This window comes from Equus caballus, chromosome 26 (genome assembly GCF_041296265.1).
Source record: "Equus caballus isolate H_3958 breed thoroughbred chromosome 26, TB-T2T, whole genome shotgun sequence".
Lineage (NCBI taxonomy): Eukaryota > Metazoa > Chordata > Mammalia > Perissodactyla > Equidae > Equus > Equus caballus.
This window is the reverse complement of record NC_091709.1, coordinates 26468476-26493121: the sequence shown is the minus strand read 5'-3', so window position 1 is coordinate 26493121 and position 24646 is coordinate 26468476. Positions and strand designations below refer to the sequence as shown.

General features: G+C 33.9%; 1 protein-coding gene across 2 annotated transcripts in view; it reads right to left on the bottom strand.

Moving 5' to 3' along the window:
- NCAM2 (neural cell adhesion molecule 2) overlaps window positions 1-24646 on the bottom strand; it is a 490396-nt gene that overhangs the window by 47762 nt on the left and 417988 nt on the right. For both annotated transcript variants that reach the window (XM_023629946.2, XM_023629947.2), the window contains exons 13-14: window positions 10925-11044; window positions 7629-7750 (exon numbers count right to left, since the gene is read on the bottom strand). In XM_023629946.2, coding sequence (XP_023485714.1) covers window positions 7629-7750; window positions 10925-11044 — 242 coding nt within the window. The remainder of the gene's footprint in view (window positions 1-7628; window positions 7751-10924; window positions 11045-24646) is intronic.

The following is a 24646-nucleotide window of genomic DNA, read 5'->3' as shown; positions in this document are numbered from 1 at the left end:
TACGCTGAAATTGAGGATTTATTTTCTAAAGTCAAATTGTGGAAGTTAAATTCGCGATAGCATTACATTGATGGCACTACAAATATCAAGTGTCCTTCAGCAGACAAGAAGACATTATAGTTTTGATAACATACTATTATTCTCTTTTCCTACTTAATTATTTTTGGATACATAGAACTTTCATTACCAAGGAAATTTGTTGGCCTTTTTTTTTGTTTTGTTTTTACCTCTAAAACAGAAAATATTAGCACCCCTAATGAAGCTATGGGTTTTGGACAAGCACTTAAAGTTATCATATAAGCAAGAGGCATTTCCCTTGCTTTTCGAAACTTATAAATAGCTTAATTTGTTAGACTGCACTCTTGTCCAACACTATTTAAGGCATTAGGAGGTGTATTGAGGACATTGGAAAACTGAGCAGTTTGGACCAGAGAGTTTGTAACTTGTCTAAGTCATTAAATGACTAGTAGAGCTAAGAAAGGAACATAGGTGTGCTTTTGAAACGCTTAGGTCAGCTCTACCAAACAGCCATAATTTTCCTAACATTCCCTTTCTTCATCAATTCATTCATCAATTCTTCATTCAGTCTTTATTGGGTAGTGGGGTTGTTGTGGAACTACGAACACAGTAGTGAACAAGACAGATGAAATACCCTCCTCCTGGAGTTTACAAACCAGCACAGAAGAGAGACATGAGTTCTTTACAAACCAGACAGTGCCTTGGGAGCATGTAACAGGGAGACCTAACAGAGTCCAGGGACCGTGAAGGTCTCCTCCGAGGAAGTGATGTCCCTCTTACTGGAAATAATAAACTTCAGCGCCAGTATTCTTTTCATTTGTCCTAACCTAGTTGATGAAGACAATGTGTGATTCCATCACAGAGGTTTAGATTCCAAAATAAGCACAATGATTGTAAACCTCAGTAAGAAGAACAGTCACTGAGAAAAGTACAAACAGACATTGTAGGCTTATTGTTTTAAGTAAATGTAAAAACGCTTCAAAGGTATTGACCAAAAAGATTAAGCTTAAAAAAAATCTCTATTCAAAAGTAGCCTTACATGACACATAATGTGATATAATATATATGTGTGTATCTATACATACATATATCAACAATAAAATTCATATAACGTATAAGTATTTGGTATATATTGTGTATACACACACAGATACAGGAAGGAAGGGGTGAGGAACACTGAAGGGTTAGACAAGGACACGGCTACACAAAGCAGTAGAGTTGCCCCTATAGCTTTCCCTTTACCCCAATCATTCAAACAGTTCAGTGTAACTATGATGGGGTTGGTGAGAGCAAAAATTTTTGTGGAAATCCAGTGTTGAGTTTTGCTTTGGATCTGAGTGAAGATGTGGGTGAAAGAGGCAGAAAATAAGCAATAGCTGAGACTTGGATTGCCCCAGGACTCAATTTCTTCTCAGAGGGATGGGTAGCCTTCATGTCCTTCAGGTGATCCGCCAAAAATCTCCTATTGCTGGGAATTGAGCATTTGAGGTGAAACTTCCTGACAAGGACAAGACATGCAGATAGTCTCTTCTGAATTACCAATCATCTAACACTTAATTGTTGAAGCTCTTAGCGTGATAAATTAAAAGCCCCTCCATCATTTTAGATAGTTGGACTGATGGCATAAGGAAGCAAAGGGAGTTCTAATATTTTACCCAATTTAAATCAACTTCATTTTCCAGTCAACATTAGACAAGGAGGATTTTTAATCTCCTAATTGCTATTCCTAGGGAATAGGAAAAAAATTAAGAGTGGGTGTTACTAAAAAATTAAAGTGGGTGTTACTCCCCTAGGCAGCGAAATTGCAATTATGCATTTGTAGAGTACCTAATTTACAGATTTTGAATGCCTAGGGAAAGATTTAAGATAATCTAGTTGCAAAATGCTCCCCTAGGTAACTTAATGAAATGATTTGCTGAATAAGGCTATTATTAATAAGCCAATTAAATGCTGAAGGACAGCTACTGAAAGAAAAATGGTCATTTTGCTTTGATATAGCTTCTCTTAGGCAATCCTTTTTGTTAGAAAAAAGATAGCAAGGCCATATGACAGTTAAAAGCACTCCTTAATAATTATTCTAAAGTCACAATATCAACACATAAAGAAATATTTCCTATGATCTGTTTAGAGAGGAGAGCAGAGGAAAGATGGAAGGGGTCTTGATTTTCCTATTTGTAGAGGGTTCCTTGACTGTTTCATTCATAACAAGAAGTAATCCACTAACTTGCTTTTCCAAGTCTCAGGGAACACATAGTCAACATCATTTGAGATGAAAACAGAATAATTATAAAAAGAGAGGACAATCTAGTTGAGCTCATACAAACTAGATGAATTTTAAGATTCTCATGACTTGTGAGTGTTATGATTTAAGATTTTGTGTTTCCTTGTAAGGTAGTTCCTGGTTCCTGGATTTCCTGGTAGCATGGTTCAGCTATTCATTACTTGTATGACCTTACAGAACATCCCAGAATTCTCTAAAGCTCTGATTGCTACTCCGAATATGAGGGAGAGATGATTTAGCAATGTGGACAATTTATTCATATATATATATATATATATGCATATACACACACACATATATAAACACACACACACATATTCTATGTGATTTGGAAAAATGTAAGATGTGTGGAGGTTTTTAGCAGAGTTTAAATTCTCATCTCTTTTTTCAATTATCATAACTGATTCAAATTGCCTTTGTTCCACATTCTGAAGCTTGGCAAAATTTTGTAAACTGTACTCTGCTTAATCTATTCCGAGGCTCCATCACCCACATAGTTCCTTAGGGAAAAACAAAACCCAATTTTTCCTATTCATCACCTTATGTGTCCTCACAACCCGTAAAAACTCACACAGTGCAAGTTTATTTCCCTTGTATTCATTATTTCTTGTATTTATTAATCTAGTTACAGGACTATTTATAATTTCACAACATAGATTAATTTATTTATCCATTGATTCATTGATGCATTTCTTCATTCAGACGACAAATAATCTATTTGATACCATAAATTCAAGGATGAATAAAGCTCATCCTCTTCACTAGCAGCAAAGAAAAATTACCAAAACTGCTGAGGACTCTTTAATGTCCATAGCTATTCATTATTTGAAAATATTTCAAAACTTAAACTGATGGCTTTAAATAAATTTCAATATACACACCTAAACAGAACTAACTATAAAATAAGTTCTCTCAACAACAAAAACTCAGTTTCCCTTATTTATTATGTCAATACCCTTTTCAAAATTACCTCTTCTTTTCCTATGGCCATTGAGATACAACCTCTTGGACTCCAAATAGCTTAATAAGGTTAATTAAGACGTAGAAACGGATGTTAGAGCACTGCTGCTAGTCTCTTAAAGTACCTTCCTCACAATTAATTTTAAGCTACCAGATTTCTTTAGTCCTTCTTAGCTCAGGAAACTTATTTAACGTACCAACACTAAGCAATAGTTATGATCCCATAGCTATCATCGAATTAGAGAGAAAACTGAAAAACTCACGGAATCATACAAAAAACTATTCATTAAATTATATGGAGTTATATTGACAGGACCATACAAAGTAGCTGCTGTACATAAAATACCTTCTTTCATTTTTTCATATACATTATGAGATTGTTTGTCTTTATTCTCCAAGTATATGGTTTAATCTTACTGACATTGTTAGAGATGCAAATTTTTACAGGTCCATAGAGACATCTAATTTTGCTTGCATTACTCTAGTTCTGTTCTAATAAATTCTGTCTTCCTAATGGGTGACTGAACAAAGCCATGTGCTCTATCTACTACAGGATAACGCAGAATAACGTCTTTCCTGGTTCATAATCTATAGGAAGTTAGACATTCTCTATGCTAGGATATGATTAGTCTTATTCCCAGTGAAATGCAGGTTTAAACAGTTAGATTTAGTGTCTATGACAAATCAACGCTCATATAAGGAATACATTGCCTCAACTTTGTTTTTCCTAAATTATAAAACACATAGTCCTGTGCACACAGATGCTGAAAGATAGGATCAAAGAAATAATCAAGTGAAAATCAGAAGGGCGTTTCTTACTTTCTGGATTCCCCATCTATTTTCTTTCCATAGAAGTTATCTAATTAAAAAATGCATTGCATATGGCTAAATAATTTTTTCGAGTTATTCAGTTGTACTTTAGTCCACTGTGGAATTGATGCAGTTTGAGAAACTAACAGCTAAAGTGGTTTGGAATCATACAAAGAGAACAGACAATTAAAAATCTTTTTGAAATAGTTATTTTAATACAAGTGCAAATATCAAGTCAATTGCTGCTATAAATATTTAGCCACCAAATCTTCTTGAACATCTAAGTTTTTAAATGTGAAGAAGTAATATGTTGAGAAAAAAAAATAGAGAAAATTATTCCTTCCCAAGTTCAGCTACTGTTCAACACATTAATACAACCTCATATGGAATCATGGCACTTCCAACTGGACCTGCATAGCGTGATGTCTGCAGGATGGAAGAGAAAGGAGGGGAAGAAAAAAAGATAGAGATATGGAGATAAATGCTGGAATAGAAGGCATGCCATTAAATAACATGATAAAGATAAAGTGGATCAGAATGCCTATATTTGGAGGTACAGGAGCTAGGCAGGTGAGATGGGAGAGTGGTTGAGGGGTCAATATAACCTTCACAGGCAGATTTCAATTCAACCCTGACTGCTCCAAAACTGTGTTTAGACTCTAAAGTCTTACATTCTGATATCTATTCTCCATTCTACCAAGTCACCCAAATTCTCTAAGGTTCAGTTTGCCCATTAAAAATGGGCCACTTCATGTTTTATTAATTATAATTTTTTTAATGTTTTCAAAAGTGAGCAATGCCTTTCTTGCAGTACAAAGGGTGGAAAGGAATTACTTTTACAAATCTTGCCATAGGAGTGTAAATTTCCACAGTTAAAACAGTGTGCTCTTTTAAAATGCTGGGAGTTCTGAAAGTAACATAGTAATTGATTATCAGTCAACTATAGCTATGTTTGAATTATGCAACCAATCGTTTTCATTATGATAAACCAAATCTGCTGATGCCTTGATCTTGGAATTCCAGCCTCCAGACCTGTGAGAAAATAAATTTCTCTTGTTTAAGCTACCTAGTCTGTGGCATTTTATTATGGAAGTCCTAGTGACTAACACAGTCATTATAATAAAGATAATTACACTAACAGTTGTGACACACCCGGTTGTTTAGCTGATCCAGCTCCCCAATATAACCACCATTCTTTTAGTGGTGGTCAGGAGGCATAATTCTATCTAATGACACATAATTTAATTCTGCTTCATGGGGCTTTGGAAAACTTGTACTGTATCACTGAAAAGAGACAAATTCAGCTTAAATAGTCTATGGCTTCTTTTATTCTTTCCATTCTCTTCACATTCTGAAAGTGGACGTGAAGCCACCATCTTAAGAACACAAGATAATCTATATGAGGACAAAAGTCAACATGCCAAGCAGGAAAGAACATAAAGAAAAATGATTTGGATGCCCGATTATATTGTTGAGATGCTTCCTTAGCCCTGGACTGTCTAATATGTAAATTTCTTTTAATGTGAGACAAAACTTCTTGGGTTAAGCCCCTCTAGTCAGGTTTTGTGCTACCTGCAGTCCAAAAGTACTTCCTAACAGATACACAGCTTATATTCATTTTATGAATAAAATCTATGTGAAAATTTCTGATCACTTTCTGGAAATAAGATATTAGTGGCTTTTTGAGTGAGTTTGTAATGTTATCTCTTGAATTTGTATTAAATATTTTGAGAAAGGTGCATGCATGCTGTGGGCAGCCATGTTCTTATTAGTTTCTGAACTTTAGTTTTGGATAACTGGAAATAGAAACATAGCTGAAATAGTCAAAGCACTCCTAAAATATACATGCCATATTAATAAAAGCCACTAAAAAAAGAGATAAAGATAAAATAGAAAATAATAAATATTTTCTATCTTCAATTGAAATCAATGATTCCTGTTGAAGTCAATATAGCATTTGGGCTATTTCTACCTTCAAGTCTTTAAAAAGGACAAGTCAAGCATAGCTTTTAGTTTTAAGTAGAAATTATACAAATAGAGGATATTTTAAACATATTCCTATAACTAGTGTTTGCATTTCAGTGTTCATCATGGGATTTTGGGGGTTTCCCTAAGAATTCTTACCATCCACCCCTATTTTGTACCATAAACTCTTCTGGATGCAAGTATAGGTTACCGTCTGCACGAAAGGTCTGTTCTCCTAGTCCAACTCATGAATTCAGTTCAGGCCTATGACCCTTAGAGGGAGATTCTTTCCCTTCCAAAGAGTTGCCAGCTGGGCAAATAAAAATAGCCAAGAAAGCTGGCTTGAGTAGCATGAGACTATAGATTCACAGAGAGACCAGTGAGTCTTTAAGAGTTATTTTCGGGTAGAGGCATGAGGTCTCCAGAGAGGAGCCTCTGAAAGACACACACAGATGCTCATCGTTGCTGGCCTGAAATCTGTGACAAAGAGGAGTCCTGGGAAATGAGTAGTAACATTAAATTTAAAAGATTGAACTGATGTCTAAAATTAATTATTGAAGTATGCTATTTTAAATCAATTACCCTTTTCTACTGCCCCTCAGAACTTAAATGTTTGAATTTGAAAGCAACAATATCATAATTTAGAAAACTGTGGATTTGTGGGAAAATAGTTAAAATTCATGTACATATCGTTAAGGAGCAATTTCTTAAAATATTACTTGCTAAAATATAATAATCCTGGAAAGTATTAATAAATGTTCAGTAAACATAAACATAAAAATGACTCTGTACCATGGGGATAATCATAAACACTAGTAAATAAACCACACAAAATTTAATTTAAAATTATGCTTCACTTTTAACATATTCCACAGTAGACACAAATACAAGGCGGGACTTATGGCAAATTTGTTAGGAGAAATCACTGCCACTGGGCTTTCGCATCATTTTCACCCAAAGGCAAAGTCCATTAGGCCACTTCATTTATCACTCTGCAACCAGGGGACACCTTTCATCCTCTACACATATGAAAAGCTCCAAAGAAGCTCTTTCTTGTCCAAAGTCCCATACTATCGAGTGCTAATTAAACCTGAGAAACACTATTTCCTCTTCCTCAAGTTCAATGTGGCCATTCATTGTTAAATGTTAATTAAAGTAACTTATTTGAGGTGTGATTTGCTAAGAATCCTACCTACAGTAACTAAAATTGAGAAGAGGACTTAGCTTGAAGTTACTAATATCGAGCATAATAGAAAGCGAAAATATCCTGCTAAACTTGTCAGAAAAACAGGGAAAATGGTTTCCCATTTCTGAAATGTTATTATGACCCATTTCACACTTAGAACACAAGATGAAAACCATAGGATTATTTTGAAGATTTATGCTTAGATTTTACCAAAAAAAAAAAAGTGAGCAATAACAATTTATAATGATAAATTTCAGCAATGGAAAATTAGCTTTTGAATTCCTATGAGTACGTTTATTATGGTTGCTATTTAATATACATTCACTCCTGACATGTCTATGGACTCAATGCAAATTTAATGCAGTTGGAAAACACTTTGTAGAAAATGATAATAAATGGAGTACTTACACTTCTATATTTCACGATATATTCCAAAATAGGGGCTCCTCCATCGTCCTGTTTGGTAATACTGAGTTTAAAGCTCTTCCCACTGCTTGGCTGCCCATGTATGGATGGAGGACTCGGTTCACCTAAATACACAATACAACATTCTTGATATTTGCACACACCTCAGATACCTAGAGAAACTGCACGTCAATAAAAATAACAGCGCATGTAATCGAAATATATGATGTTATCCTGGATTTACTATTGCTATTTGCCCTTTGTTGTGATATAACCTCTGATTCTCTTTTTCCCCACACAAGAAACAGCAGCATTCATAAATCTAGAAGTATCATGCCAAAATTGTGAAACCTCAGGACCAGATGTATTATTTATAGTGATGTGCAAATGCCCTGAGAATAGTACTGCATTATATGTGTTAAATTTTATTTCTCTTATTAATAGTGTGTAATTCTATTTAGTCTATTAATGTAAATTTATTTTGTAAACATTTTGTAAATATGTATTAATATAAGCATATTAAGGCATCAAACTCTATGGAATATATACCTACCAGGAAAGATGATGGCTTAGCAATTAGTTATCTATTTTAATGAGCATTTTCCTAAATAGATGAAGATTTGAATTAAGAAATTTTAGTATCTAATCTATAGACATGTGCTTCAATATCTTTTCTTTCTTCTACCTTCATGAACATATTTGTCTTTGATGTTATTCTTCACATGGCGATGGTCTTATAACACAGATGCCTACAATATTTTTAATATGAACAGGGACTGCCTAAAGTGTAAGAGTTTTATATGAGAAGAATGCCATCACTGCTTGGCAACTTGGAATGGGAGCTCCCTACTGTGAGTTACTTATGGGCATGGAATGCACTGGAATCTTCTGCCTCCGTTTCCTCCAATTCCCTATGGATGTGGATATAGATATGGACATGCTAACACTAAGGAACTCTCAGGGGCCATGCTTTAGTTTGTAAGCTTCCAGAAACTTGGAATACAGTACCTGGTCTACTCAGAGGAATGTCAAGACAGACAAAGTAAACAGACTAGAGTAAAGAGAAGTGCATGCCACTAGACCTGGAGCAAACCAAATCTAGGGTTTTTCTCAGAAAGTTACCTTCATTTCTAATATGATGTTTATAACTTTAAGCAAATGAGTAGTTTATTTGAGAAAAGGCAAGTCATTAAAGAAATATGACAATTTGGTGTGTTGGCATGCAAGTAAATAGTAAAATAGCCTTGTAGGGTACAGCCATATAGAAACAAAGTAAACAAAGGAATTATAGTCATTAAAGTCAATTAAATTAGCATGCAGATATAATGACATGAGGTGATGCATGTGCTACTATTATATTTTTGATAAATGAATTAAAACTTCTGTAAAAACCAGTACAATAATTTCTTAAAAGGATTTAATAAGAGATTATGGGAAAATCTAAATATTGTAAAATGGATTTTATATTCAGGTGGTTTTGTATCATTTCTAAGTTGAATTTTAGAATTTACACATTGTACAGTATAAATTCATTTAATAATATTGTATTCATATTGTTTTTAATAATAGCATTTGGAGATAATTATAAACCAGAAACTGTATCTTCAGTAACAATTGTTTTAACATACACATTTAAAATATTTAAGCCTACATTTAACCTTTGTGATTCCACTACAATTGGTACTTTCTTTGAAAATAAAATAAAGTTCAGAACAAATGTAGATTCCATCAGAGAAACTGATTAAAATAATGGTTTCTATTAGTTACAAGAGAATGTTTATGAATAGTAACAATATAAATAATCAAACAGTAATAATGGATAGTTATGACATATTAAGTACTTTGTATATATTAGCTCATTTAAACTTCAAAAATATCCTGAGAAGCAGCTAAAGAACGTACTTATTATTAACAAACCCAGTGTTCCAACTCTCAAAGTGCTCACTGTCTAGGACAGAGGTCTGAAAGTCAACAAAAGTACAATAAGCAATTAAAAGTGTTATAATTTAAAAGGGAAAGCAAAAAAAAGAAAGAGTAAGAGAGATATTTTACGGTTGAAACACCTAGAGTGGGGTCTATGAATGAATGAAGGAAAGTCTGCCTAAATGAAAGAGGAAATAAAGTTGGAGGGGTTAGACAAGGTCTTATGGTAGAGATGATGCCTTCACTGGGGACTGATGTGCAGTGACCCTGGAGATTATAAAAAGGAGAGAAATCGAGACAGAATGCACAGTACTTTGAGGAAAGAAAGCATTACCAAACTTTTATTCAGCCTACTGAGGCAGAGAGCATGTGACAGCTGAGGGAGGAGGTGTGCGGATGGAAGGCAGGTAAATGTGTACGTGGATGGAAAGTGGGAAGATGAAGGGTATGGTTGTTGAGGATTACAAGCAGAGAAGGGCTAAGTCTCTAAGTTTTTATAAAGTCACTCTAGAATCATTTTAGTCTGGAGATAGATCATGAGTCAAGAAGTTCTTTCAGTCTTCCTGATGAAAAATAATGCAGGACTGACAAAGACACTGGCCTCGGGAATAGAGAAAAGGGAACACATCTGACATTTGATGAGAACCAACAGAAAGGAATAGTTCACAAATTAGAGTGAGACCACTTATTGTGGCCAATTTGACTGTCCCAATATGTGCATATAACAGGCAGGGTTATGCATAGATTTTATAACAGCGTTTGTTAAGTCACAGTCAAATTTTCTCACATTTTTAAACAATTTATTCAACATAAAGGAAATGCAAGTCTTTTAAAATTTATCTTAGCTTCACGTAAAGCCAATTTGCTTAGATTATTCCAAAACAGGATAGCAACAAGAACAGGCTACAACAGCCCTTCTTCTGCAGTCACCAATGTAATGAATTAATTTAGTGGTGCCTTTTCCTCACACTTAGGACCTACATAATTTACAGGATAAAGGAAAGAGTTCCGACTCATCAAAAGAGTAGAATATCGGATGTGTTACACGGACACTTTTCTACTCTTGCACAGAATATAATCTGAGTACTACAATCCAATTAAGCAGACTATGAATAAATAGGACACCTTCCTGTTCAGGACACTTTTCCTGAGAACAATTTTCCTATATATATTGCAGTGTACCTTTTCTTTTTTCCCTGACTTCAGAGCTAAATTCTTTTTATAAATCTGAGATGACACTATCTTCAGAAACCCTTCAACAAAGACATAATTCACTTCCCCAAAGTGTTGAACCATCTCCCTGCATTTTAAAATCCCATTTCAACTTGCAAGTAAAGAGAATAGTAAGAGAAAACACAACAGAGAGGATCACTTACGAACTGGTAATGTCTGGAAGATTTCTATTTTACTGTAGTCTCCTTGCCCTTTTCCATTTACAGCTGCAACCCTGATTTCATAAGTTGTATTTGGTTCCAGGTTGCTCAAAACAACCATTGCTAGAAAAAAGATGTATATGCCTATAATTAATGCATCTTAATAAGTAAAACAAATCAAACTACTACAATGCAGAGTGAATAATTTCACTGTAAGTCTTTCCATGAGACACACACAAAAAATAGAAAATACGTATAAGAAGAACGATTTGTGAACAGTCCTCTTCCTTACCTCGATTTTAGTGCTCTAACCCCATGCAGTGACTTTCAAAGAATTGTTTCCTCTGTGATACTTACACTCACAAAGTAGAAAGTAAAATGCTTTCTTACTTTTCTTTTAACATTCAGTAAATGAGAACAATTTAAATAAATATATGCATCCACTTATTTATTTAAAAAATATATTTATTATATACAAAATATAATATATTTTGTCCACTTTAAATGGATTATTTCTATAGAATTTAATGTGGATATGGAATTCAATATAATTCAATATATGGAACTCTGGCCTCCAGCCTACAGTGCTTCAGTCCTGTTAAATAAGTGTCACAGTTGACTCTACAGCAAAAGTGGATCATTTATTCGATAATCTTAAATCAAAATCCAATCATCTTCAATGCTAGCTTCAAGGTTGTCATCTCTTATATTTTCTCTCTGAATTTCTTCTCATTTATATACTGTACCAGACATGGACTCAACATAACACAAAGGAGAAGAAAGAATCTGAAAACGTACAGAGGGGTAAAGCTTATTAGAAACATCTCCTGGGTCATGTCAACTTCTTTAATTTGCCAGACAATTTTGGATACAATTGTAGACTTCAAAATATTACATCTTTACAAATTCCTCTGATGAAGCTAATGAAAATCCATAATCACCTATATCTTTACTGTTTTTGCTAAACAGAGCAAAAATTAGTGGAAATGGTAAAGTCTTGATGAACAAGCAAAATGCAGTTATGTCTGGCTTATGTAATAACTCCAAGTCAACTGATCAATTCATAACAGATGAAGATATAAGCAATCAGAAAATGAAAGATTAAACCATAGGTAACCAGGATCATATTTGTAGGGGTATTGTTTTACAATGAACATGACTGAAGATGGTATACATTCAATAAAATTGCAATAGAATTTATTAACATATTTCTGATAATTAATTACATTGTAATATAGATTCACTAGATAACATTTTTCATTCTACACAGTGCGAATATACTTCAATTTATTTTGATACTTCATTGTATTTGATTCTTTTCCTCAATACTCATTACTATGACTTCTGTTTAGATTTTTTATTATAACTATTTAATCATCATTGAATATCTTATTAAATTAAAGCAAAGAAAAAAATTGCTTTATGCACTGTAGAGATATTTTCTGTCTAAAATGAAGAATTTAAAAAAATGAAAATCATATAAATATTTTTACATAAATTTAGTATATTACCATATGTACCAGATAAACATTAGTGGCAAAGACATATATTCCAGGTATCAATCAGACCTTATTTCATCCAGTACAGATGTTCTAAAGTGAGCAGAAAGGATAAATTTCTAACTGGAAAAATTTACACTTGTATTTCTCAGTTTCTCTACCTTTTAAGAAAACTGAACTTGCTTTTGAGAGTGCATCGTCTTGTCAAAGCCTCACATGAAAACACATGGTGTCAGAGTTAAGGGAGGACAACTGGGAACAGATTGAATTGCAGGGAAATCCAACTGATTTGAAGCTACAACGATGAATGGCAAAACCAAGGCTTGAATTTAACTCTTTCTGACAGGTTAATAACCCATGAGCTTTTCCAGGAAACTCAAACCCAGGTAGTTGGTGATCTAGAGTCAGCGTATACATAACACCAGCCCAAGAAAAAGAATACAGCTATAATGGAGAGAAAGTTAGTGCATAGATGGATCTGGTCATGCTGATTATGCAAAAGGAGGAGGGAATCAAACTAGGAGCTAGGCAGAGAAAATGTTAAGAAGTTGGACTACTGTCCTTAAGGGAGAAGGTTTCTGCTCAAGGTCAGCATAACAAGGAATTCAAGTGTTCAAAATTCATTATATTTTATCAATTTAATCATTTAATAAATATAACAAATTTAAAACCAAAGTGAGCTAGGCCTACTGTTCTGCAGAGATTAAAGCTTTATAAAAGCACTTTTATTTTTCAAGGTTTATAATGAAAATGATTAGGCCCTTGGAAAATCAATATTGTCATGGTGCAGTCAATGTCCAATATGATGTCATGGAACAGTTAGTGTTTGATTATCCTCTTCTTTACCCTAAAGGAGAATGACGTGATGTAGCATGGGGACATATGAGAGACTCATGCAGGAACCAGTCTGACTACAATAACCTTCCTAATATGACACTGTAGTGATAAATGCTTTAGACTCATGAAAGAAGTCATGTAGCTCTGAGCCTCATTTTGCCATTGGCTGAGATACAACCAAGTGTTAGGGCTGAGTTGATCTCTCAACTTCTAAACAAAGATACCTTCATTAAATGTCACAGAAACAAAAGTATAAAAATAAGTCGATTGAAGGTATGGATAAAAATTTGTGATCTGTGAAATGATCACCACTATGCATCAATTATCTAAGCAAATGGGGACATCACGTGCAGACTATGAGATAATGCAAAAATAATTGATAGTCCAAAATTCCAACACCTCCGACTCCATGTTCAGTGGCAAAATACTCTATGTTTATTGGCAAATATAGAGTTAGTGATATTTACTTAACAAATGTTAACATTTACAGATAATCTATATAGAGAGTATGCTACACTATATGAGAACATGCCATAGATGCTTTTACTACTGCTGACAACTTAGGCATGTGATATGCCTCTCCATATTTCTATGATGTAAAGAAACAGTTGCTATCATCATTCTAAGATTGTAAATCAGCTGTGTAGATGACAACAACTGGTAATACTTATATTCAACTGTCTTGATACAATTAAACAAGAAAAGCAATAGAATTTAAAGCACACAATTTAAATTGTAAATAATATTCTCCATAAGTCAGAAGTATAGAGATTACACTCTTCATTGTTTTAGGTTAAAAATGGATAACAATAGAGCTATTGAAGTATCAGAGCATATCAAATCAGGGAAAATCGAGGCTATTACTTAGATTAAAAAAACAACGATCCACTGCTCCTTCTGCCCCCAAAAGCAACTCCACACTTTACTTGAATGATCTGAGTATTTCTTTCTCGCATGGACTGTCAGCTTTTTCTTCCTCTAACATTTCGTAAGGATGGTGATGGGCTTTGAGTGTCCCGTTACCTCTACCAAGGGGAAACCTATTTCTTTAATTACATTATGATCAATTCAGAATCGATTTTCCCCACGTTCCCGCACATTTTTCTCTTCTCAGTGTCAAGATCTCCCCTTTGGTGACTGAGTTTCAGCGCACAGCAGTTTGTGGAGGAGAGGAGCAGAGGCTAAATGATGGCTGAACTGCTGTTACAATGCTGGGCTAAAACACTCAAGGGCAAAGCGGATGAGGAGGAGGCCTTACAGAGGACTTCCCAATGACAGGGAGAGGCACGAAGTAAGCCTATTGATGCAAGTTCTGCAAAGTTTATATGCAAGAAGTCAGTCTGTTTTTCAGTTCTGATTCTAAAGGTTTTGGTACAATAACCCTTATTATGAGGCTTATTAACATTGTGTGAACATAAAGATTATTGTGTGAAATAGAAAGAACTCCATAAATTGGGACCAATTTAAAGAGAAGGAAAGGAAAAGATTCGGGGGAGGCAAAGCCTGGATGTGTAATTTGCCTTGCCTTTCTTAAAGACGAGGATATATACATTAAATCATCCATAATTTGCTGGCATATTACCAAACATAGGGTTTTTGAATACCCAAGGTAGAGCTTGAAAGCAAAGCACCACTTGAAAAACGAAAGACTGTGTATCCTATAATAGAGCCATGCCTCAAATTATAAAGTTAGTTAATGGAGGACTTTCTTTGCCCAAATGTGCCCATACAATACAGAAGAAAAGAGCCACAAACTGAGGTGTGGGCTGGGTTCTCTCCCTATAATTTATTAGAAATTCAAACTCACAAATTAGGTGAAAGTAGATCTAGATTACAAATCACTAAAAGGTCTTTAAGGACAAATGGCATCAATTAAGGTATTTTATAGTTACACTCAGTCAGCACAATTTGGAAATCATAATGCAATTCTTCTGAAAATTATAAACAATCATGAATTTTTCTTAGACATGCTAACAGGCATAGTTTCTATAAAGAATCCGATTTCCCTCACTGATTGAATGTTTCTGCTGGATTTAAATATAACGGAGTTTCGTAAATGACAATTTTGTCACCTGGCTATAAATGCAAAAAGTACAGCAAAATATTGAAATACATGAAAACAGTGGCATTTAAACTGGTGAATGATAGCAAAATAGTAACTTTTTACATTATTTTTACAAGTATGGAAATGATATTGGAAGTTGTATTCTCCCTTTTAAAAGGGAATCAGACTTTACTAAAGGTTATTGAACGAAATAAGGTTTTGTTTGTTCAGATAATAATTGTAAATCCCTTCCCTTTGGCTGTCAAGAATCTACAGAATATTTATGATCCCTGGAGCAAAATAAATTATGCATTTGCAAACTAATTAGGCTGAGTGAAATTCTAAGGTGAGATTAAATTTAGCCATGCTCTCTTCTCTCTCTCAAACCCCAGAACTTTCTGTGGGTTTTTCCTGCCATTCACTGTAAGCAGATAGGCACTCCCTTGACATAGAACTGCTGTATCATCTGCCTCAAATCAGACTGTTCAGGCTGTCAAGAACTGGGAAACACGTCCGACGGCTATGAGAAATCACAAAGCGTGGCTAGGATAGAACTGATCACTCAAACCTACACTTGCTGTTAATCTCCTCAGACAAATCTGAAGATATAATGAAATCCCTGAAGTTCCTCATCTAAGATTCAGCTTTTGTTCTCTAAACAATTAAAACAAGCCAATGAAAACCTTTTTTATTTTTTTCTTTTTCCGAGAGAGGGAATTCTGATTCCCTTCTGAAAGAGTTCTCAACAGGCTTGAATAAACATGTAAGTATTTTTCCCCTTTTTTAACCCATGATGTAGAGTTTTTTAACACTTGACTTCAGTTACCCTTTACACTCTTTCTCAGAATATTTTACTTAATAAAGTGTTTCTGGATTCTCATTAGAAAGGAACAATTAAATCCATGCTGATGCTCTTCATAAATTCCCAGCACTATAAGATGGACACGTCAGTGATTTTTCTTATAGTTCACAGGACCACATCACAATCTTAGTAAAAATGCAATGATGAGAGATTCAGAGCAAAGTCAGATCACGCTATCCCATCATTAGGATTTCTTACACTTAGGCCTCTCACTGTAAAAGAGAGACATTTACCAGCCACTTCTGCCTACAATGCATTTTGGCCGATCTATTCTGTCATTTTTATTAATCTTTTATGTGCTAAATGAAATGGTTTATTTCATGTATCCCATTCAAGGTTCTTAGCCACATTTCCTAATAATGAAGAATGAACCAATCTTGCTCTATCATTTATATTCTCTATTATGGAACACACCAAACCATACAGACAGCCCAGAGATCCCCTTAGAATGTAAGATTTATAAGCAATGCACCAAGTGCAATTTGGGCAGTTTTTTTTCCTCCTAGCTTCTTTTAAAAAATTTTTCTTTCTCTATTTTCAAAGAAGTTATATAGTATTTTTTTTAAAATCTCATAATAGTACTTAAAATTTCTCCAAGAGAGTTCCTGTTTTTGTATAGCTTTTCTATAGTTAACCCAGACATTTCCATTAGTTTTAATCAATTGCTTGCTATCTTTCAATAAATTTCAAGACACAGAAACAGTCTACTTTCTCTAGAAATCTGGGAACATGTATGTTCCTTTCTATATCACATTGTTTATTATGGCTTTATTTCATTTTTCATCCAACGTTAAGTGATTCGAATAAATTAATATGAATGGTTACTATTCATATCTTAGAGATTATCATATACCTAAACACCTTGTCACAAAAATTTTATCTGTTAAGTAATATTTTCAGCATTTTATGAAAATATTAGTTTATATTTATATACAGATATTTTGAAAGGTACTAAGTTATTTTTATTTGGAGCATTTTAACATATGTGTTTTGGAGAATTCAAATTGTGAGGCAGATAATTCTATAGGTAAATATCTATGTGCGTAATTCATTTTCTTTTGAACACTTCAAAAAAACTGAAGATGTTCATCTGAACAATTCCACTGGGATCCTTCATAAAAAATGTTAAAAAATCTTTAGAATTTTGAATTTAAAGCTCAAAGAATGAACAGCTATGAATTAAAGTTTCAATGAATACAAAGAACTGCAAATGGAAAAGGAGGATTACAGGAAGGTGGTAGAGTAGGAAGCACCAGGAATCTGTCTCCTCACCTGGACAACATTTGTACTGGCAGAATCTTCTAATGTAAATATTTTGGAACTCTGAAGTCTACTAATGACTTGCAACTTTCAGAGGAAAACATGGATAGTAAATTGTTGTAAATTTTGGTCCATTTCAGCTGTTAGCACAGTAACTGCTACCCATCCCCACCCCAGCCAAGTAGCAGGCAGCTGTTCACATGTTCCTGGAGCAGCTTGAACACAGCTTGAGGGAGCCAGGGAGCGTAAAAAAGATCCTGTCCTCCAAATATCAGGGATCTCACTCTGACCTTTGATTGTTGCTTTTGATTACAGACATGCAGACAATGAGGTGGGCAGCCATTGTTGTTGCACCTCCCTTCATTGTTGCATGCCCCTCCTCCTCTGGCTGAAGTGACTTCTTGGGAACTTAAAGAACTGGTGCCATGAGAAGACTTTAAGTTTACATCTCCATCTGATCCTTGGCACAGACCCAGCCTATAACAACCTAAAAAAAAACAATAAACAAGCACGATAACAAAAAATAATTAATACTGGGGAAAGGGGAGAATCTGATTTCCAGACTCACCATATTATTAGATTCACATGTGCAGTTTTAAATATGAAATCATAAGGCATAGAAAGAAACAGAAGAGTATGGCCCATTCAAAGGAAAAAAATAAATCAACAAAAACTGTCCCTGAAAAAGACTTCATGGCAAATATACTAGAGAAAGACTTTGAAACAGCTTTCTTAAAGATGCTCAGAGAACTAAAGGAAGATGTGGACAAAGACAAGAAAACAATGGATGACCAAATGGAAATACCAATAAAGAGAAAAAGACTAAAAAGAAACCAAAAAGAAATTCTGGAGCTTTAAAGTACAATAACTGAAATAAAAATTCATTAGAAGAATTCACAGGCATATCTGAGAGAGTAGAAGAAAGAAGTAAAGGACTTGAAGATAGGACAGCGGAAATTCTTGAATCTGAGAAACAGAAAGAAAAAAGATTGAAGCAAAGTGAACAAATCCTAAGGGACCAGTGAGACAGGATCACAATGGAACAACAATCACACTTTGGGACTCCAAGAAACAGAAGAGAGAGAGAAAAGGACAGAGAGAATATTTGAAGAAATAATACCTGAAAACTTTAACCATGAATATAAACATCCAAGAAATTCAGTGATTTCAAGGTAAATGAACTCAAAGAGGCCCACGTCAAGACACACTATAATCAAACTTTCAAAAGACAAAGACAAGGAGAAAATCTTGGAAGCAGCAAGAGAGAAGTGACTCCTCACATACAAGGGATCCTCACTAACATTATCAGCACATTTCTCATCAGAAAGTTTCGAGGCCAAAAGGCAGTGGGATAATCTTTTTCAAAGCACTAAAAGGAAAAACATGTCCTATATCTGGAAAAATTGTCTGTCAAAATTTATGGGGAAATTCAGACGTTCTGATAAACAAAAGCTGAGGAATTTTGTCACCACTAGACTTACCCTGCAAGAGATGTTCAAGGGTGTGCTACAGGGTGAAATGAAAGGACACCAGACAGTAACTCACAGTCATATGAAGAAATAAAGATCTTAATAAAGGTAAATAGATAGGCAATTATGAAAGCTAGTACTACTGTAACAATGGTTTGTAACTGATTGCTTTCTACATGATTTAAGAGACCACTACATTGTAAAAAAATTATTATTCTAGGGGCCAACCTAGTGGTGTCATGGCTAAGTTCGTATGCTTTGCTTTGGTAGCCTGGGGTTCACAGGTTCGGATCCCAGGCGTGGACTATGCACTGCTCATCAAACCATGTTGTAGTGGCATCTCACACATAAAATAGAGGAAGATTGCAACAGGTGTTAGCTCAGCAACAATCTTCCTCAAGCAAAAAGAGGAAGAGTGGCAATAGATATTAGCTCAGAGACAATCTTCCTCACCAACACCTAAAAAACAAATCTTATTCTAAAAGCTAGTGTTATTGTAACTTTGGCTTGCAAATCCTAATTTGTTTTATACATAATTTATAAGACTGATACATTTAAAAGAATTTTTAATTTAGGTTTTTGGGTGCACAATATATAAACTTGTAATATTGTGATATCAACAACAAAAGGGACGGAAATGGAGCTGTAAAGAAGCAGAGTTTTTGTATGTTATTGAAGTTAAGCTGGTGTAAATTCAAATTAGAATGTTATAACTTTAAGATGGTAAATGAAATCCCATGGTAACCACAAAGAAAATAGCTATAGGATATACACAAAAGGAAATAATAAAGCAATTAAAATTTTTGCCACCAAAAAACCTGACTCACCACAAAAAAAGAAAGTAATGCAGAAAATGAGGAACAAAAAAGCTAGAAAATAAATACCAAAATGACAGAAGTACCTCCTTATTGGTAATTACTTTAAATGTAAATGGATTAAACTTCCAAGCAAAAGACAGAGATTGGTAGAATGAATAAAATTATATTATCCAACTGTATGCATCTACAATAGACTCACTTTAGATCCAAAGATCTATTTGAAAGTGAGGGGCCAGCACTGTGGCAGGGTGGTTAAGTTTGCAAGCTCTGCTCTGGCAACCCAGGGTTTCACTGGTTCATATCCTGGGTATGGATGCAGTGCTTCTCATCAAGCCATGCTGAGGTCACGTCCCACATAGCAGAACTAGAAGGACCTACAACTAGAATATAAAACTAAATACGTGGGAGGTTGGGGGAGAAGAAGGAAAAATAATGATTGGCAACAGATGTTAGCTCAGGGCCAATCATTAAAAAAAGAAAATTAAAGAAAGTGAAAGGGTGGAAAAGATTATCCATGAAATAATAACTAAAAAAGAACAGGCGTTATAATAATATGATATCAGACAACATAGACTTTAAACCAAAAAGTGTTATAAGAGACAAAGTAGGATATTTAACATCAATAAAAGTTTCAATATAGCAGGAAGATATAACAATTATAAACATTTATACACTACTGACAGACTATGAAAATACATGCGACAAAAATTGACAGAAATGAAGGGAGAAAGAGTTCTACAATAATAGTTGGAGATTTCAATACCTCAGTTGCAATAATGGCTAGAACGATCAAACAAAAAATAAGTAAGGAAATAGAAGGCTTAAACGACAAAATAAACCAATTGGATCTTACAGACATATACAGAACTCTATCCAAAAAGAACAGTAAAAACCTTATTCTCAAGTGCACATGGGACATTTTCCAGGATAGATAATATGTTAGGCCACAAATTGAGTCTCAACAGATTTAAAAAGACATATATCACACACAGTATCTTCTCTGACCACAGCAGGATGAAGTTAGGAATCTACAAAAGAAGGAAAACTCAGAAATTCACAAAATAGTGGAAATTAAACATCATACTCTTAAACAACCAATGAGTCAAAGGAGAAATCAAAAGAGTAGTTAGAAAATTCTTAGAGAAGAATAAAAATGAAAATACCATATGCCAAAAACTTATAGAATAGAGCAAAAGTAGGGCTTACAGGGGGAATTTATAGCTATAAATGCTTGCATTAAACAACAAGAAAGATCTCAAATCAACAACGTAGCTTTACAACTCAAGGAATTAGAAAAACAATAATTGACTAAACTCAAAACTAGCAGAATTAAGAAAAAAATAACGATTAGAACAGAGATAAATGAAATACAAAAATAGAAAAATAATAGAGAAAATCAAAGAAAGCAAAAGTTGGTTCTTCAAAAAGACTGATGATATTGAAAAACCTTTACCTACACGGACTGAGACAAAAACAAAATACTCAAATTACTAAAATCAGACATTAAAGTGGAGACATTACCACCAATTCTACAGAGATAAAAAGGATTATAAGAGTAATATAAACAGTTGTATGCTGACCAATTGGACAAGCTAGATGAAACGGACAAATTCCTAGAAACACAAAACCTACCAAGACTAAATCACGAAGTGATAGAAAATCTGAATAAACCTACAGCTAGTAAGGAGATTTAATCAGTAATCAAAAATCTCCTGACAAAGAAAATCCCGGGACTTGATGATTTCATTGATGAATTCTATCAAACATTTACAGAAGAACGAATACCAATTCTTCTCAAAATTTCCTTAAAAAAATGAAGAGGAAGAAACGCTTTCTAAGTTATTCTATGTAGCCAGCATTAACCTGATATCAAAACCAAAGACACTAAAAAAATAAAACTACAGATTGGCATCATTCATGAACATTGATACAAAAAATCCTTGACAAAATACTAGCAAGCCAAGTTCAGCAGCATATTAAAAGGATTACACACCATAACCAAGCAGCATTTATTTATGGAAAGCAAGGATGTTTCAACACACAAAAATTATCAAAGTAATACACCACAATTACAAAGTGAAGAAAATTCTTGAAATGCAAGGCTGTTTCAACATACAAAAATTAATCAGTCACACATTATAATTATAGAATGAAGGGAAAAAAAACGCATGATCATCAAAAATTGATGCAGCAAGAAACTTGACAAAATTCAATACCCTTTCACAATAAAAAAATGAAAAAATCTAGGAATAGAAAGAAACTACCTCAACATTATAAAAGCCATATATTAAATCCTACAGTGAATCGTACTCAGTGGTGAAAGATTGAAACAGGAACAACTGGTTTCACCACTTCTAGTAAGATAGTACTGGGAGTTCTAGCCAGAGTAATTAGGCAAGAAAAATATAAAAGGCATCCAAATTAGAAAGAAAGAAGTAAAATTATCTCTGTTCACAGATAGTATGATATTATATGCAGAAAGCTGTAAAGATTCCACAAAAAAAATTTAGAACTAAAAAATTAATTCATCAAAGTAAGAGTCACCACCCCCAAATCAGTTGCATTTCTACATACTAACAATGCACAATCTGCAAAGGAAAATTCAAAAACAATCCCATTGTAATAGCATTAAAAAGAATAAAATAGTTAGGAATTAACTGAGCCAAGGCAATTAAAGACTTGCATAATGAAAACTACAAAATACTGCTGAAAGAAACTAAAGGAGACATAAAAAAATGGAAACCCATTCTGTGTTCATGGATGGTAATCCCTAATACCATTAAAATGTCAGTAGTACCCAACCTGATATACAAATCTAATGCAATCTCCATCAAAATCCCAATGATGTTTTCTGCAAAAATAGGAAAAACCCATCCTAAAATTCCTATGGAATCCCAAGAGACCTAAAATAGTCAAAACAATGTCAAAAACAAAACAAAACAAAACAAAACAAAACAAAGCTAGAAGACTCACACTTCCTATTTTTAAAACAGACTAAAAACCTACAGTAATCAAAATAATGTGATAGTGGTATAAAGTCAGACATACTGACCAATTGAATGGAATAGAAAGCCCAGAAATAAACCCTCACAAATATGATCAGATGATTTTTGACAAGAGTGCCAAGACCATTCAATGGGGAAAGGAAAAACTCTTCTTCAACAAATTGAGTTGTGAAAAAAAGAATGAAGTGTGACCCTTACCTAACACCATATGCAAAATTAACTCAGAATGGATCAAAGACTTAAATGTAAGACCTAAAACTATAAAACTCTTAGAAGAAAACTCAGGATAAAAAAGCTTTGTTACACTGGATTTTTCAATGATTTCTAGGATGTGACACCAAAGGCACAAGTAACAAAAGAAAAATAGATAATTTGGAATTCAAGAAAATTTAAAATTTTGCACATCAAAACACACTGTCAACAGAATAAAAAGGCAACCCACAGAATGAGAGAAAATATTTGCAAATCGTATATCTGATAAGGCATTAATATAGAATATATAGAGGACTCTTTACACTCATAAACCAAAAAACGACCCAATTCAAAAATGGGCAAAAGACTTGCATGGACATTTCTCCAAACAAGGTATACAAATAGCCAATAAGTACATGAAAAGATGCTCAACGTCACTAATCATAAGGGAAATGTGAGTCAAAACTACAAGGAAATGCCACCTCATACTCATTAGGATGGCTACTATCAAAAAAAAGAAAAAAGAAGAAAGAAATCAACAACTGTTGGTGAGGATGGGGAGAAATCGGATTCCTTGTGCACTATTGATGGGAATATAAAATGGTACAGCCTCTGTGGAAAACAGTATGGTGGTTTCTCAAAAAGTTAAAAATAGATTTCCATATGATCCCGCAATTCCACTTCTGGGTATACACCCAAAAGAATTGAAAGCAGGGTCTCAAAGAAATATTTGTACCCTCCTCGTGTTCATAACAGCATTATTCACAATAGCTAAAACTTGGAAGCAGAAGCAATCCAAGCGTCCGTCAACGGATGAAAAGGTAAGCAAAAGGTAGTACATAGATACAGAAGGACATGATTAGTCTTTAAAAAGGAAGGAAATTTTGCAATATGCTACAACATAGATGAACCTTAAGGACATTATGCTAAGTGAAATAAGCCAGTGAAAAAACTGAAGCTAAGTGAAAAAAGACAAATACTGTCGGATTCCACTTATATGAGGTATTTAGAGTATGAAAGTCTTAGAGTCAGAAAGTAGAATGCTAGTTGCCAAGGGCTGGGAAGAAGGGAGAATGCGAAGTTATTGTTTAACAGATATAGAGTTTCAGTTTTACAATTTGAAAAGAGTTATGGAGATGGATGGTGGTGATGGTTGCACAACATTATAAATGTATTTAATACCAGTGAACTGTACAAATGGTTATAAGAAGGTATATTTTATGTTGTGTATATTTTACTACAATAAAAAAAGTTGAGAAAAAATATTTTCAGATACAAAATTTGAAAATAATGAAACGATCCTGTTCTAAAAACTTGATTTAGATCATTCTGGCTATATTGAGTCTTTGAACAGCAAAAACAAAATATTTCTTTTAAAAGGTGAACATGCAGCCTTTAAAAAGACATTGACCTAGAGGAAAATTATGTTGAATTTGGGGAAGAAGTAATGTGACGTAATTTGTTGTATGAATGTACAATGTTAGTAGTAAAGAAATTATAATCTTCCCTTATGAAAGTCATTTTTTTTAGTAAAGCTTAATAAATTGCAAAGGAGAACAAATTGCTAATCTTAATTGCTATCCCTAGGACAATTTGTGATAATTTCCCTATGAATCTAGAGATAGAAAATGTATATTAAGCTTATGAAAATGCAAATAATGGTGCTAACCACCTGCTTAATGACAAAGGCAAGTGCAACCTGTCTCTGTTATATAATTCCTTTTCTATTTATTAAAAAA